The sequence below is a fragment of the Myxocyprinus asiaticus genome, chromosome 23, assembly GCF_019703515.2.
Source record: "Myxocyprinus asiaticus isolate MX2 ecotype Aquarium Trade chromosome 23, UBuf_Myxa_2, whole genome shotgun sequence".
NCBI lineage: Eukaryota > Metazoa > Chordata > Actinopteri > Cypriniformes > Catostomidae > Myxocyprinus > Myxocyprinus asiaticus.
In genome coordinates, this window is record NC_059366.1 from 6,810,001 (window position 1) to 6,828,745 (window position 18,745).

At 39.0% G+C, this 18,745-nt stretch overlaps 1 protein-coding gene across 1 annotated transcript in view; it reads left to right on the forward strand.

Moving 5' to 3' along the window:
• Window positions 1–18,745, forward strand: part of LOC127414313 (CUB and sushi domain-containing protein 1-like) — a 520,597-nt gene that overhangs the window by 227,491 nt on the left and 274,361 nt on the right. Inside the window, exons 11-14 of the mRNA XM_051652256.1 lie at window positions 8,649–8,752; window positions 8,968–9,080; window positions 15,094–15,276; window positions 16,392–16,718. Of these exons, the coding sequence (XP_051508216.1) occupies window positions 8,649–8,752; window positions 8,968–9,080; window positions 15,094–15,276; window positions 16,392–16,718 (727 nt within the window). The remainder of the gene's footprint in view (window positions 1–8,648; window positions 8,753–8,967; window positions 9,081–15,093; window positions 15,277–16,391; window positions 16,719–18,745) is intronic.

An 18,745-nucleotide genomic window follows, 5' to 3' on the forward strand; every position in this document is an offset into this window, starting at 1 on the left:
TGCTGGCTGTACTACTCGCCCTGCGGAGGCTATTACCGTTGATCCAGGGCAAGCAATTGTTGGTCCGGTCCGACAACACAGCGACAGTAGCATATATAAATCACCAAGGTGTCATACGCTCTCGTCACCTGTCGCAACTCACCCGCCATCTCCTCCTCTGGAGTCAGCAGTGGCTGAGGTTGCTGCGGGCCACTCATATCCAGGGCAGCCTCAATGCTACAGCGGACGCGCTGTCACAGCATGCAACGCTCAACGGAGAGTGGAGACTCCACCCCCAGGTGGTCCAGCTGATTTGGAGTCGATCCGGCAAAGCACAGGGAGACCTGTTCGCTTCCCGGGAATCCTCCCACTGCCCGCTCTGGTATTCCCTGACGGGAGCCCCCCTCGGGGCAGAGAGCCTTCTTGCACAGACCCTGTGCAAGCACCTCCCTGGTGGATTCCCCTGAGGAAGGACCTTCTTTCTCAGGGACGGGCACCCTCTGGCATCCGCGCCCAGACCTCTGGAATCTCCATGTCTGGTCCCTGGATGGGACGCGGAAGGTCTAAGCGGTCTACCACCAGCAGTCGTAGACACGATCACTCAAGCCAGATCTCCCTCTACCAGGCAGCTTTATGCCCTAAAGTGGCGCTTATTCACGAATTGGTGTTCTTCCCGTGCCAAAGACCCCCAGAGATGTGCAGTCGGGTCAGTGCTCTCATTTCTGCAGTAGAGGCTGGAGGGGCGGTTGTCCCCCTCCACCTTGAAGGTTTATGTAGCCGCTATAGTGGCTCACCATGACGCAGTCGACGGTAAGTCCCTTGGACAGCACGACCTGATCATCAGGTTCCTCAAAGGCGCCCGGAGACTTAATCCTCCCAGGCCATGCCTCATCCCCTCATGGGATCTCACCGTGGTCCTCCTGGGCCTGAAAAGCTGAAAGCCCTCTCCTTAAAGACAGCCCTCCTGATTTTGCTCACCTCCATCAAGAGGGTGGGGGACCTGCAAGCGTCCTCTGTCAGCGACACTTGCCTGGAGTTCGGTCCGGCAGATTCTCACGTGATCCTGAGACCCCGACCGGGCTATGTGCCCAAGGATCCTACGACCCCCTTCAGGGATCAGGTGGTGAACCTGCAAGCGCTGCCCCCGGAAGGAGGCAGACCCAGCCCTGTCATTGCTGTGTCCGGTGCGTGCTTTGTGCACCTACTTGGATCGCACGCAGAGCTTTAGACGCTCTGAGCAGCTCTTTGTCTGCTTTGGTGGACAGCGGAAATGGAGCACCGTCTCCAAACTGAAGCTTGCCCACTGGATCGTGGACACCATTGCATTAGCCTGCCAGACCCAGGCCGTGCCCGCCCCCTTGTGGGTTTGAGCACACTCTACAAGGAGTGTGGTGTCCTCGTGGGCACTGGCCAATGGCACCTCTCTAGCAGACATCTGCAGAGCAGCGGGCTGGGCAACACCCAATACTTTCACTAAATTTTACAATCTCAGAGTTGAGCCGGTTTCATCCCGTGTTCTTTCAGGTACGAACAGGTAGAGTTCGATAATATGGAACAGCTGGCCGGGTGTATCGCTTGCGTATAGTGCATTTCCCCTCCCTTGAGGCAAAAACGTGCACTTTTACCCCCAGTCAAGTTCACGAAGTCGTGGACCCTGGATGTTCTTCCTCCCTAGACCTATGGTTCACGAACTCGGTGGAGGAGTTCACAGCCAGCCCCACTACGGGGTCTAATATGCCCTGTACTGGGATAGGTGCTCCACAGGTGCCGATTACTCTGGTAACCCCTGTGATGTATATTCCGCGTTACGGTCTCCCTGTCGGCGGACCCGCGTCTCCCTTGGGCAGAGCTCTCTCTGCCCCTGGTTGCTGTGTTTGTAGAGTTCCCCCCCCCCCTTTTTTCATGGCGGGACCTACCACCGCGCCTCTTCCATGTGCGGCTGCTGAGCCCATGTGTCGTATTGCCACATGTTGACCTCCCCTTTTGGACAGGATGTGGTCTCCACGGGGTCTTTTCCCCCTGAAAGAATAGGAAAGGAAAAGAACACCTTCCCCGATGTGTATGATAGCGTTAGATGGCCCCAGCTGAATATAATACTCTGTGGAGAGAAAACATAGAGAGAAAAGGCCGCGGCTGGCACGGACTGCTCCTATGATAGTTACGTCGCTTCCCCCCCTCAGGGATGTGGGGAACTACATGACGCCTTTTGGGGCGTTGGGGGAGGTTACGTGCAGTCTGATGCACCTGCTATTACGCACGCAGCAGCTTGCTTGCACCTGCATCGGTAGTTCACGTAACACGGTTCAGCTGTTGTGCCGTTTTTCCATAGGGAACCCTAGTGTCACTACATTGACACAACGTCAAGTGAGTGACAGAAGGGGAACGTCTCGGTTACTGTCGTAACCTCCGTTCCCTGATGGAGGGAACGAGACATTGTGTCCCTCTTGCCACAGTGTTGTACTAGCCGCTGAAATGGCCGGGACCGTGTCTCAGCTCCTCAGCACAAAACCTGAATGAATCCTGCATTCCAGCTCCCTTTTATACCCGTATGTCCAGGGGAGTGGCATGCAAATTCCACTCGCCAATTCTCATTGGCCTTTTCTCAAAGATCTGAGGTGAACGGGGCTCTCGAGCGATCCCTAGTGTCACTACATCAACACAATGTCTCGTTCCCTCCATCAGGGAATGGAGGTTACGACAGTAACCGAGACGTTTTTTTTTTTAATAGGTACAGAACCACCCCACAGACAGAACAGTACCATTTTTTTCTCACACAGATGTTCTTTGGTTTGGTGTGATTTAGTTTGCTGCTTTTCTTGGAAATATGTGTTCATTAAATTTTTCAACAAGTTGTAATTTTCTCAGAGCTGCTGTATTTGTTGAAAATTTAGGTCCTACATCACTGTAGCAGAGTAAAAACATTAGGTTTATAAAAAGCATCCCTCAGTAACTGTTTGTGTACAATTAGTCATACAGATGATAGACTACCATAAAATCAATTTGACATGCCAGTGAATTGAAATTGCTGCATGCCACCACCATACACACACTTTACTATCACACACAGCATGTCACCAGCAGTGTATTTTTACTCTTGGCCACACGTTTTGTGCTTTGATTTCATGATGAAACGATCAATGCAAAGATCATTTACAGTAGCTGGCAATGTGCTAATTCTGCACTCTGTATTCAGTGAACAGTCAGGCTCTGTTCCATAACCTGCAGTAGAAAGCTCCCTAAGTAGACAGCATTTTAAGCCATCATAAGGGCACTCCTGACGTGAAGACTGATCAAAAAGGTAGGCAGCATGATTACTGTATATGCTGCCTTCTAAGAAATGTTCTTTTGGCCGAATTCAGTGGGACACATTTTGATAATTTTAAATTGGCATTGTTTTTAAAATATGATCCAAATGACTACACTTTTATTATCCCATACTGGTTTAGGATTAACTTAATGCTAGAATATAAACATAACAATAGATGATTAAGTTTAAGTGTCCCACTTTATCTGTATAACACACAGAGTTTCTGCCTATGTAAAGTGTAGGCAGTAGACGGCAAGGCAGTTCACTGGTTTTGAAATAAAGAGTGAATGAACTGCGACAAATAGTTATGGTTGATGAGTGAGCTTTGATTTCCAGTTTTGTTCACACTTTTTTCTTTGTAGTGTGAAGAAAATTTCAAGACAAATGCTAAATATATTTGAGAACAATGCTAATTCTATACTGAACCAGAACTTATTATAGAGTTTTGAAGAACAGGGTAGAGTTGCACCAGCGTAAGGTCTCACTTAAGTTGAGACGTAAAGTTCACACTAAGGGCTTAGTAACTACTAGATAGTTTGTAACTAAGTCATTGCTTAATTTGGTTGCACCACCTGTTCTTAAGGCAAGACTTAACTAGTAGGTTTTAAGCTCTCCGTAAAGTAATGCGTATTCGCATAATATTTTTCCTTGTATTGATTCAATAAGCGGCCTTCAAATTTGTACACAGAATTGTTAAAAAGATGTAAACTTCAGTTTGATCTTGTTACGGTTGATGTTCAAACCTTGTTTGCTCATGTAAATGTCAGCTGTAATAAATGATATTCCCATTGAAATATGATATGCAATAAAACAAGATTTCATTAATGGTATATGTAGCCTGTGTGCAGTAAATAATAATATTCAACAACTGTATCTAAAATGAATAAGGGGCAATAAATAAATAAATACTAATACAGCAGGCTGGAAAAATAGACATTTATTTGCTTTAATGTCTTATATATTTTGTATATGTTGAAACTTGACACCGGGCAGAGTACACAGGAAAGTGCACCATTAGATTGGTTTCATGCTGAAGAAGTAAGTTTTTTACATAATGTTTTCTGCCGTAAATGTAAATGAGTGTAAATGCCAACATCATCATATATGTCGAAAGGAATGAAGCCTGTCAACCAAAACATGAGCTCATTGATGTCATAAAATATCAGTCTGCTTTTTTATTCCATCCATTACTCCTGGTCAGAGGCTTCCGTAAATATTTAGTTCATATGAAGGGTTACGTTCTACCTAATTTAATGGTGCAACGCTCACATATTTGGTATTGTGTAAATTGTTACTTAGTGCCCATTTATAGCACAACTAGGCTAAGTTGTAACTTGCGAATAGCTGGTGCAACCGGCCCCAGTGGAGCAAAAACCCTTTAAAAGTTAAATCGGAAGTCTGCTCAGTACAGAATGTTAAAAACCTCAAAAGATCATAAAAATGCAGTCTTGATTTGTGTCTCTGTCATAGCCTTTGGTCTCAGACAAGAAGGTCATGGTCCAGAACATGGCAGGACTACTGATATGCTCATGACCTATTAGAGCCATTTACAATACAGCTTCAGTCGCATATATTAGTCTAGTTTGTCCAGCAGTTCAGTTTATACCCTGCAAAAAATAAAATAAAATAAAATGTTTACCAATAAAAAATAGAGATACAACAAGATTAGTTTCTTGAGAGGGAAAATTGTGAAAGATATTAAAACTTTATTGTTATTATGACAATGATGATTTATTATTATTATTATTAATTATTATTATTATTATTGGTATTTTTGTTGGTATTTCTGTATATTTTATGCATAAATCTAACAAAATATGGTTAGGTTTATGCTTACAACAATAATAAATAAAACTATTTGCTTATGGGTAAGAATAAAAATAAATCTTCATTATTGTCTGAAAACCACTCTTATTATCTTATATATGTATATATATATACACCGATCAGCCACAACATTAAAACCACCTGCCTAATATTGTGTAGTTCCCCCTCGTGCCGCCAAAACAGCATCAACCCGCATCTCAGAATAGCATTCAGAGATGATATACTTCTCACCACAATTGTACAGAGTGGTTACCTGAGTTACCGTAGACTTTGTCAGTTCGAACCAGTCTAGCCATTCTCTGTTGAACTCTCTCATCAACAAGGCATTTCCATCTGCAGAACTGCCACTCATTAAATGTTTTTTGTTTTTGGCACCATTCGGAGTAAATTCTAGAGACTGTTGTGTGTGGAAATCTCAGGAGATCAGCAGTTACAGAAATACTCAAACCAGCCCATCTGGCACCAGCAATCATGTCATGCTCTAAATCACTGAGATCACATTTTTCCCCATTCTGATGGTTGATGTGAAAATTAACTGAAGCTCCTGACCCGTATCTGCATGATTTTATGCACTATACTGCTGCCACACGATTGACTGATTAGATAATCACATGGATGATTGTTGGTGCCAGACGAGCTGGTGTGAGTATTTCTGTAACTGCTGATCTGCTGGGATTTTCACACACAACAGTCTCTAGAATAAATTTTATCAAATGACACAAATTAAGGCTAGTATTAACAGTGATTGTATCAGCACACACTTTACTTCTACCAGTCCATTTTGATTGCATTCATTTATTGAAAATAAATAAATAAATAAACCACACATATTTCTAAACACATTAAAAAGGTCAAAAAAATCATACCAAATCCAAACATTTTACCCTCTCCAACTTCTTCCACCAGCTTCTTTTGCAGTTACACTCTAAAACAACAGGTGGAAAAATACCAGTACAAATTAGATCATAAATACAACTGTAAGTATAAACATAATAATAATAATTGAAAAATAACCCATGACCTATACTCCTATAACACAAATCTCATACATTTTTGTTTTATGAAACAAAAATGTTTTCATGGACATAATTTGATGTTCCACTATATTTAGTTTGAGCTTGAGTTTGGACATGAACTTTATTACCACCTGCTGGTGGAATCTCCAAATGCAGGAACTGAGTTTAGACTAGAAAACAGACGTGCTTCTGAAACGTTTTAGCGCAATTAAATTTTCTCAGGAAAACAGCAAATTGCGTTTTGCGGCACTTCATTTACATACAATACACCTACAGTTTGTGCGCATACACCCACAGATAGTGCAAACACTCCACCCACCCACTTGCACTTTGTACAGGAATGAAAATTTAACTTAAAATTAGTGCTGTCATGAATATTGGATAAGACGTAATGCTGTGCTTTGCACAGTCACGGAAATAGAGCCCATAAATGTAAAAGTAAATTTCAAATGACAACAACAAGTAATTTACTAGAAGATGCAACTTTCATACCTAAGTTGACATAGTGTAAGAAACGGAATTAGATAAATATTAAATTCTCTGTTCCTGTACTTGAATTGCCTTAGATCAAATATTTAGTGTATACTTGCTATAATCTGTCCCAAAATTATCCTAATGCTCCAAGTCCACTTTCCACAAGAACTGATCATTTTCCCATGAAGACTTAACATCATTCAATTAGTTGCTACCTGCATTATACTGAATATAAGATTTACACTTCATTTATTTAAAACTGGCAATGGAGATTCTAATGTCCACAGTAGCCCTACAAAGTATTTAAAAATGTAAGCCACATTTGAAATGTGTGAATGTCATGATTGTATTATTGAATGCATATCCTGTATATGTACTATTTGCTATATATATATATATATATATATATATATATATATATATATATATATATATATATATATATATATATATATATATATTAGTCCCATACTGTTCTAGGATATGGCCCTTATCTCACAAAATAATAATTGGCTACGCATGCGTGTATCTTAGAGGAAATGTTTTTATAACTAACACTGAATGTGATTTGTAAAAACTTACGCTTTCTCAGAGAACACACTCCACTTTTTTTCTCCTGGGTGAATAAAAATGTGCAATAAAACCATTCCATTTAGCAATTTTTAAAAAGCATCGGATAACGTCTTCTCTCAAAATAGGCAAAACAGAGCCACTGAGGCAGCTGTCAGGATTTTTCATTTTTGTATAAAATAAAGAAATCAATAGTTCTTTCAAGCTGGTTCAGAGAACAATCGCTAAGATGTCCTGTCAATGTGAGATTGTGTTTATGTTGACCATGAGTGGTGTTTTTATCCTCTTGTTAAGTCTTCTGTAAAAGAAGACTTTTACTTTTGACAGGATAATTTAAAAGCCGGCATTTTAGGCTCCTCGTTTAAGGTCTCGCCAAACAAATCTGTATCAGCACTGACATTTTATACAGATTGCTTGTCAAGAACTGGTGAGTTGTGTTGCTGGATTATGCCGTTCTTTTTAAACTGATGCAACCTGCTCTCTCTTTAAACATTAACACACAAAACTGACTCATTTCGAAGACTGGGATGACACATTTCCACCTTAATTTAGCAGGGTAAAGCTAACATATATACATACATACATACATAATTTATATATATATATATATATATATATATATATATATATATATATATATATATATATATATATATATACACACACACTGTGCAGAAGTCTTAGGCATATGTTTCACAAAAGCATTTGTCTTAAAATGGTTAATTATATCTTCAGCTTTAGTGTGTCAATAGGAAATATACATGTTAGACTCCCAAACAATAGAAACAAATAGAAGAACAGGGAGCCCTGCAACAGATGTCATGGCCCCCACAAAACCCCCCACTGAACATCATGTCAGCCTGAGATTACATAAAGAGACAGAACCAACTGAGACACATACATGCTTCTGCTGCAAATTTAGACATACACACAATCCTCCTGAAGCATATCTAGAGAGGTGGTGCTGGGGAGGAGGAGAGTTTCCATGACAAAATTCTCGCAGCGCACTGCAGTGAGACTGGTTTACCTGCAAACAACTAAGCAATGTCAGTGCTAGCTGAAGAGAGAGTATGCACGTTTATTGGCTGACAGATTAAAATGTGCTCACACCATTTTTCTCACCACTCTTTTAAGCAATCTCTCATCTAATCAAATTTGATTTATGCAGTCACATCAAATGAACAAGTGCCATGTTTCCCATGCTTTGCACCGTATATGGCTGAACTCCTAAAATCTCACATTTCTTGAATTACACAAAATTATGTAATTGCACCTTCATCACCGCTTTTGCAATGAGCCTCATGTGCAGCAATGAAACAGAATTCAAAGCAATGACTGACCTGCCTTGTTATATAACTCACTCTTTCCTTTTTCTAAGATTGCTGTCTGAGTCAGCCGTGTGTAAATGTGGCTATTTTCCTGCAAGCTTATTTATCTGTGGTGTTTCAACATGACCTCTCTTTTTTTCCATGTAGGTCATCAAGCTGGCTTTTGAAGAGTTTGATCTGGAGCGAGCATATGACACATTAACAGTGGGTGACGGAGGAAAGATAGGTGATGCCCGACGAGTGCTTTACGTGTGAGTGCGGCGCTCTTACGTTTGAACACATGTCCTTGCATTTGCAAAGACCTCCATGCCTTACCACTTTATGCTTCATGGAATAACAGTTTATTATTTTCTTTCAAAAACAACCGCCACATGAAATAGGTGCTGGGTTTATGTACAAGCTTTCATGTCTCCATATGCATATGCAAATGAAAGAATCAAAATTCGATTTTATGCCTCTGTTGCAGTCTCACAGGCTCCAGCGTGCCTGATTTGATTGTGAGCATGAGCAACCAGATGTGGCTTCATCTGCAGTCCGATGACACGATCGGATCGCAAGGTTTCAAGGCTGTATATGAAGGTATGTCACAGCAGTGTTTGGAAACAGACCCTGCGTACTGTACCAGCTGGTTTCCTTTTTTCATAGGGTGATTTTCAATACACTATCGAGTTGAATAAATAAATAAATAAATAAATAAAATAAAATAAAAACACTTTTCTAAGCATATTCCACAACTACAGAACATTTTGGTGTCCCATGACTGTTCTAAAGCTTTAGAGGCACAAATGTTTTATGGTGCATGACTATAACATTATGTATAGATATTATTATATTTAATATTAATTAAATTATTATATTTAGAGTTATTTTAAGAAAATGTTCAAACAAATATTTTTCTTTAACTTGTTGAAAATAGCCTGTAAGTTTATTAATGACTGTAGAAAAACATTATGTCCCCAATTAGCTAACCTCTTCTGAATGATAGTTTAATTTAGGATATATTTGCATCCCTGTTACTTGCAACTTTGTTACCCAATCTGGTGTAAATTAAATTAACTTATTTTATAATATTGTTTATTTTATTGTTATTTTTTTAATTAAATGTTTACTTAATGTAATAAATAAACATTTACTACTTTATGTATTACTTTAATTACAACAACACATAAATCAAGGTTTTTTACTGTATTTAGAAACCTGTTGTGGACTGTAAGTTTAATCATAACTAGCAACATTAGGTCCCAAATTAGCTACCCCCTGCTAAATGATAGCTTAATTTAGGATAAATGTGCATCCCTGTTACTTGCAACCATGTGTCCCATAAATTAAATTAAAATTAAATGAATGTTTATTTTATTGTCATTTGTTTATTTAATGTTTATTTATTACTTTATTTATTACAAAATCACACAAATTGTAGTAAGAGGTTTGCAAAATTATAAACCTCATAGAAAATGAATGGAAATGAATTTAGTTTTACTTCCTGAGCTTGATGATCAACATTTTCTGAAGGAAATGTTTTTCTTTCACTGAGCATTTGTTGAAAAAGAACAAAAACAGACATATTATTTAAGCCTGTCAGGTCTGTTGTTGCACATTGTTTGCATTAAACACAGTTCTTGAACACACCCTCTGACTTCCACTGGTCATATAAGATAGTCCCACCCCTATCACAGCCATATGAAACAGGACTTTTGACATGATCCAAAGTCACAGTCGGATTGCAAGGTTTCAAAGGCGTTTATTAAGATATGTCACAGCAATGTTTGGAAGCAGAGAGAAGCCAAACACACCTGCTGCTTTGCTCTTTTTTTTGGGGGGGGGGGGTCATTTCCAACACACTATTAGAGTCAGATGACTATAACTACTCTAAAGAAAATTACTCTTCCTTTCCAAGAAACATCAAAGTGATGTATTTGTATGTATATATATATATATATATATATATATATATATATATATATATATATATATGTATATATATATATATTTATTTATTTGTTTTACATACCGTGTACAACTTTGTAATCTTTCAATGCTCAAAGCATCCCAGCTTTTAAATGGCAGGTAAATGGATGTGTAAATGATAAAAGATGGACAAGGAGGAGGCGGGAACCAGCAGAACAGTCAACATAACTTTGATTACATAACTGAACTTAAACATAACATAAAACACGCGGCCATGTGCGTCTCTCTCGAAATGATGTCCCCGGCTCTTCTTTATCCCTCTCCCGCTGATTGGGCTGATTCAGCACCAGGCGTCCATCTTTATGGCCCGGCCACTCCCTCCTCCTCGTCACAGGATGACAGATGGAACAGCATATGTGCTGTTCAGACATGTTTGGAAAGCTTGCGTGAAATACTTTACCTGGCATTCACCATGCAGGAAAACACCATCAAAGGAAGATGCTACATAGCATATATTAACATAGGCTATATTAATTATTTTGCACAAAAGGTCTGTCATGTCAGATTGAGTGCATGCTGTCATTAAAGCAAAAGGGTGACATAACAAATGATTAAAAGTAAATCTGACCTTTTAAACAGAGTTAACATGGTCAGTGTTACAAATTTGTTTTCATTTAAATAGTGATCTACAAACAGAGCCACATTTTAAATATTTCTCCTCTGTCCTCTGTTTTAATTGTTTCAAATTTTCTAATCAATTTCTGTTTATTCCCAGGTTTAAATTATATTCAGAGATACCTCCAGATTTTCAAAGTGTTCAAAGTGACTTATAATGAAATAAAATGACCTCTGACAAAACAAACACATGATTGAGTAGGCTAAACTTTTTATATATATATTTTTTATTTATTTATTATTATTTCTTCCCTTTTTCCCCACTAACAGTTTTTTCCAAAGTGCTGTTTAATACTTTGAAATGGAGCTTTTCCCCAGCCGCTGTTCACTCTTGACTGTAACCTCACAATTCTCACTGTCTAGATATCCCTGCACAATGACACAAACCCAATTAACTTTGTGTAAACCCAATTTCACACTTGTGCTTCTAGTCACGTTGTCATGTTTGACAACATTTCCACCGAGACCCACTGGTGGGACATTTTGTTTGAGGCCTTGTACTGTAGATGTCAAACTCAAACAGATAATTTCATACTTTCATTTAAAAGTTCTTAGATTGGGAAAGGATTGTTTTCTTCTGCAGCAATTATCAAATGTACAAAAGCAATACGTGCTAACTAACAGTGTGCTTCATTGCAGAGTAGATGATCAAATCCAGTCCTCTATAGAGTCAAGAATTAAATGATTACTTTATCCGAAAATGGGATTTATATCATTATTTACTCACCTTTATATCGTTTCAAACCTGTATGCTGTTATTTTTCCATGGGACTCAAAAGGAGAAACTTTGAATAAACTTTCTGCAGCTCTTGTCCATCTAACAGTTCATAGTGGCCATATCTGTCAAGCTCCAAAAAGGATTAATAAAACACTATAAAAGTAGTCCATACTATTTGTCCACTATTTGGAATGCACGATTATGAATAAATAAATAAATAAATTATGTATTATATATATATATATATATATATATATATATATATATATATATATATATATATATATATATATATATTACACAATGTATTATTATTTTGAAAAATAGAATTTACATTAAAACTTTATATACAAAATTTAGGGTGGATTAAATGCATGCCACATTCTTTATGTCGGCTACACATCCCAGTCAAGATGAGAACTGTGTTCCTGAATTATGTTATTGCTATTTTTTTTACAACCAAGACAAGTTTCTCCACTAGTTGAACTTCACATTGGCTCTCTTAAGCTCTTAAGCATAAAAATCAAAGCTATTATTCAAATTTTGAATAAATTAAACACAGAAGAGAGCAACGGACATGTCTGTGATTGTTTACAAACACACATCGAATAGAAAATAAAACAGAAAACACTTTTTATGATTAGTTAATTATGGCTGCTGTAATTGTAATCTCGATTTTTTTATGCAGCCTTATTCACTACATTATAATGCTTCTGAAGCCATACAGTAGCATTGTGTAAAAATCTTCCCCTCTGCCATCGCTCTCACATTTCATTCTGAATTCTGCATTTTTCAACGTGCGCATCGTATTCAGTTACCACAAAAGAGAACCTATGGTGTTTGTGCTGTCAAAAAAGTGATTGCTACACTTTTCTTTTTTTTTTTTTTATCTGAATGTGAATGAGATTTCAGAGTTTTGGTATAGGCAAAGATAATCAGTGAATACCATCTTAAATGCTGTTATGCTCCTTACACAAAGCTATAAGCTATTAATACTTGAAATATAGTGCACAAATCATATGGACAACTTTTAGTATTTATGGTGCTTGGTGCTGTTATATGGAAAAGAGGTGCGCAAAATAATCTTTTAAATCTCTCCTTTTGTATTACATGGAAAAAAAATACAGCATACAGATTGGAAATCTCAGATTTGGAACTGACACTATTTACAAGTCATGAATGCTCTTTTCAAAAGATAAATAGAGCTATGGCATTAACCTGGGTGAAATAAAAAAAATAAATACAAATAAAAGAATGGCCTTAAAATTATTTTAATTTTTTTAAATGCATCAACACTGCACAACACTGAACAAATTCTAAGTAGGTAAATGCTTGAGGAGCTTCCAAAGAACTTAAACAGAAGTGAACTTTACAAAATCCTATTTTAGCCTTAATTGCATGGAAAATGTCAGGTTCAGAAAATTGCTCTCCCATTTATTGCTGTTATATTTAATTTATAAGCACTTTTGGCTAATGTCTGAGAAACACAATGGCTTGTGCCGACGAATGCTATGCTTTTGTCAATAAAGTAAATAATAGATTTGTTTAGTCTAGAGCTTACGGCAGGTAAACATATTAGCTTAATGTTGTAATCTGTGTTAAAACATGCCATTGTATAAGTATATGTGCATGTACAACACAGAGCATTTCTATAGCTGTTAATTTTCCCTGCAGCCATTTAGTGCATTACTTAACACCATTGTGCTTAAGAGCTGTTCATTTTTGTCATGAGTTGGCAGTCTTAACACGATAGACCACTATCGTGGTGTGTTCTTTAACTAATCATCTGCGGCAGGTCCAAAGGTATTTAACATGCTCTTAACACCTTGTACAGCTCGTGGAATCTGCCGCTGAAGGGAAACTCATCCCCGGTAGTTTATCAGCTCGCTAGGTCAATGGAGCGTTTGCTGCTGAGCTAACACCATAGTTGTTAACATGAAAACAAACTCTTCTGGAATGTCATTTGTTTGTCACTGTCATTTTATCCTGCCTTGCAAACAACTCTGCTATGGTAACTGAAAATATATGGAAGCCTTGCATTATCTTACCGTATTACACAATTCTCTGGAATACTTGATTTGGATTGGTCAATCACGGCATCCAGTGGTGAAATATATCTGAATAATGATAGTTTATCAGGGCAACACTATATTTATAGGACAATCAATAGCCTCTTTTCAACCCGTTGGGCTGAAGGGTTCTAAGCATTGTTAGTAACGGTTCCAGTAAGGATTCCACTTGAGCATGGTACTGTACGATTACAAACTGTTTCCAGCATAAATTTCTCAGGATGGTTAGCTAACCATACTCAGGACAGAGAATCATTCTGTTGGAACACCTGAAGTGATGCGGCAACTCTCAGTTGTTCACTTGCTCAGTCAGTCCATTCTAATCCCGATTTCACAGCACCACAGTACAGGGCCTGCACCTGGATGCAATCTTTGGTGGGGTACTTGTATATTTTGGGGGGAAATTTTGATCGTTTCTTTATCATTCTGGGAGGCTGAGTGCCCCTGGATTGTTTTGTAGGGTGGGGGCATCAGAAGTTTCTGAATTGGCCAGATTGCTGGTCCACCATGCTCCTCAAACGCCCTGGGCCCAGGGAAGTTGAGCCGCCAGAACCTAGATCCAGGAGGAGAGCACATGCTGCCACCGGACCCTGCCCATTGTACCTGGACCTAACCCTCTCTCCACTCCCTTCCTTCAAATAGCCCCATTTCACTGCGAGGATGCCAGACTCCCCATTATTTTGAACACTTTCCCCATGGACACTTTATTCCCCTTTTTGAACATTGTATGTCTCTTGCTCACCCCGCCACAGACTGGCTGACTGTACATTATCCCTTACATAAATTTGGCCTCAGGCCAGAGGTTCTCGGATCAGTCATGTCTTTAAGGGTTTGCGGACAGCAGGAAACATACAATGCTAAATGCAAACAATAATGTAATATAGTTGCGATAGCAAAATAAATAGGCTTATTTTTTTAAAAGAGGAAAAAAAGAAAAAAGCCTTCACCTATTTTTTGTTGTTGTTGAGGGCTACGGCATTTCTGTGCTAAATCATTGGTTACTTAAGTGGAAGCTTGCCATATTAGGCAAATGCCAACCAGTCCATATTTCTTGACATCCCCTCGAAAATCATGAGCAAAAATATGCAATGTTAAAGAAAATATGACTCGGAATACAGTAAATTCAGTTATCTTGCAGCGAGAGAAAAAAACATGGTTTGTGCTGCCCACAATGTGTCCAGATTAAATAAAACATGTTTTCCTGTTTTTACTTCCTTCACAGAGATCGACAAAGGAGGATGTGGAGACCCAGGCGTGCCTGCATACGGAAAGCGAACTGGAAACAGTTTTTTACATAGTGACATGCTGACCTTTGAGTGCCAGGCTGCTTTTGAGTTGGTTGGGGAGAGGACAATATCATGCCAGCAGAATAACCAGTGGTCTGGAAACAAACCCAGCTGCGTCTGTAAGAGTCCTTTTCTGAAAAGCATGTTTATAATTAACACATTGCCATTTAGAATGATTAATGTATCACCTCGTCTAGATTAGGGGCAGTTATCATATTCTTGTTTGTTGAACGGAACAAATTACAGTTTCTTCCTCATTAATAAAGGAGTTCACTAAGAATGAATTGCGCAGTGCCAGGTTAAACTGGATTGCAGATATGAATAAGTCGAAAAATATGAATAATAAGTTAAAATATGGTGTGCAAAATGGCCTGGATCGCCTGCTTTGATTGTCACGAGTAACCGTCATGATTTGTGAATCAGGAACCTTTCATCCTGATCCTGAAGTTTTGATTCTGGCTGATAGAATACACACTTCAGAGGAAGATATCAGTGAGCGCTTGACAGGAAGGAAATGCTGGATTTTCGTGAGGTTCATGAATTACATCTTTTAAAAGAGATATCTGCATTTTTGCAAACGGTATATAATAGAAGTTTTATTGATATTTGCCTTTTATCATTAGAAAAGAAAGTTAAAAGTGACAGGGAACTGCTGAGGAGATGTGCATTAGAGGTAAATAAATGACAGACGCTGGATCTGCTCAAGTAATGTGAGGTTGGTTTATTACATATGTTTAAATGAGATTAGTGCATATTTGCAGACAGGTATATGATATTAGTTTTATTGATATTTGCCTTTTTCTCATTAGACAAGACAGTTAAATGTTACAGGGAACTGTTGAGGAGAGAGAGAGGGAGAATGAAACAGGTGAGCACTTTAACATAATGAGCTCAAGCGTGTCTGCCGCAGCTCTGATATGTGGACCGTTTAAATGAGACTGTGTTGCACACCAGTCTATTGTTGTAGTAGCACGATGGTACGTAACAACAAATCAAACCGTGACTGGTCATTTACATGTCTCAGTTGCTTCAAATGCAAGCAAGCGATTTTCTGCACCCTCAAAAAACAAATCGGTCAAATGGGAACATTTTTCTGCCAATGCCGATAATTAAAAATGTCAGAATATCGGCCGATTTATCGGCTTCTGCGATATATTGGTCGACCACTAATCATAACCTTTGTAATGGAATTTTATATATATATATATATATATATTTGTTTTCATCTCCACAGTCTCCTGCTTCTTCAATTTCACCACTCCATCAGGCATCATCCTCTCGCCAAACTACCCAGAGGAATATGGAAACAACATGAACTGTGTGTGGCTCATTATAGCCGAGCCGGGCAATCGGATCCATCTCATTTTCAGTGACTTTGAGTTGGAGCCTCAGTTCGACTATCTCATCGTGAAAGACGAAGGGATGCCGGAGCCCACCATGTTTGGGACATTCTCTGGGAAGGATGTACCCTCACAGATTGCAAGCAATGGCCATATAATGCGCTTGGAGTTCCAGTCGGACCATTCCAACACGGGAAAAGGGTTTAATATCACCTACACAAGTACATATGATACATTTTCTCTCTGATTTGTTTTTAAAGGTGAAGTGTTTACTGTCTGTCACTAGCATCACCAAATGGATTGGCAAAAATACCCTGCTTAAAGAAAACCTAAGTAATCTAAGCTGGTTTGCAGATCTTAGCTGGTCTCTCAGGATGTTCTGTTTTACTGGTTTTAAAGAGGTTTTGAGCACTGGGTCAGAATGAGAGACCAGCTGAACAGCAGCTTGACCAGACTGGAAGACCAGCTAGACCATCTTAAACCGCCTAAGACCTGCAAAAGGCAGGTTTAAGATGTTTTTTTAAGCAGGTTAATGAGTTTTTTAAGTTTCCATACACGTTTCCTGAACACTCTGTCTGTCTGCTATTTGTGAGACAATCAGGTAGTCCAGACCCGGACACATGCCATTGGTTTAGCCATTGTTGTTGGCTGGATTGGGTTCTCAAAAATACTAGCGCCAAAAAGTATTAATGTTTCAACTTTAAACTGCTGGTATCCTAGTGATACACTGCATATCATATACTGTGATTGTCTTGTAAGTATGTCTATATCTTTCAATCTTTTTCTATATCTTTCCCTAAGCTATTGTCAGTTCATTGTAATTTTCACTGCAACTTGCTAAAGGATGGGCTTACTTGACCCCAACAGTGTTGTGTGCGTTTGTGTGTTTGCTCTGTATTTTTATGCTTATTGAAACCAATTGCCTGTGGAGATACCAGTGCGCTTCGCATGACACATACAAACCAGTTGCTGCCTTCATAGAGCGTTCCAAATCAGTTTTAAAGTTCTATTTTAGTTAGGATGCTGTAGATGCTGCCTACATTTGCATTTGGCAGCTCACTGTTTTGGAACAGATCCATGATGTTTTACAAATTTGAAAGAGGCAGTGGCTCCCACATGATCACATGACTGGAATTTTTTCAGTTTAAATTTCAGGTGTGTATGTGCATGGACGTCTAAGTATTGACATGTCTGTGTGGGTTTATAAGAACAAAATAGCGGGGAGATGGAGCTGGTAGTTTCAGGTGATGTCAGTGAATTGTGTGGTTTAATATCTCAACAGTGCTGCTTCAGTAATGGTATGTCACTGTCACAGAAAGTCGACATATTTCCCAAAGTGGTACTGGAGCAACTGTCAGGCGCGGCCTCAAGAACAACGAGGCTGTTATTGGGGAAAGGGCTCGAGCGGCGTACATGCCCTAAGCCCTGGCCACGAGGTCCTCGTGCATTAGCCATCACACTGTCACAGGGGCCTCTCCTTGCAGACAGATGTGTTCACAGATTGAAAACACTAAAATAGCTTTGGCAGGATTCTCAGCTTCAGCGAGTGTGCACATAGAATAACTGAAGCTTGACATCTGTGATGCATGTGCGAAACATGTGTGAGCTGTCCACAGAGCTGTGTTTGGGGAAAACATAGATTTGACAAAACGTTATCTTGAGTGCAAGTCAAGCCAAAAGTTTGTATAAAAAACTTTGGTAGCATTTTTTTGCATTTTAAGCCTTGCTTATCTTGCTTTCATGACAAATTGTACATTGTGCCTTGCACAGTCTTGGGGCATTGCTAAGATAAAGTGACTCTATAAACTTTACAGTAGCATGACAGTATTTTCAGCTATTTTAATAATAGTGTAGCTTTTTCAGTAACAAGCTACTTTTTCCAACAAGTAGCCATGTAGCGCACCAAAATGCTACATTGTTGTTTTTAATGTCACATTGTAATGCGCACAGCTTCAGAGCACAGACTATTTAGCAGAGACGGAGCACTTCTATTTAAATGAATGAGAGAAACTGAGATGCCCAATGACCAAAAAGTTGAAAAGGAAGTCCCACCTCAGAGGTAAAATAGCTTTTAGATAGAGAGATCGTCTGTCAATCAGCTCGAGAATGCACATGTGCATTAGCTGAACCAGCCTGAAAAAATTGCGTTTTTTAGTGTGATCAGAGCAAAATAACCACAGTTAATTACACCATTGTTGTCAGATTTTACTGCTGACTTGAAATATGTTCTTTGATCGTTATTTTGACC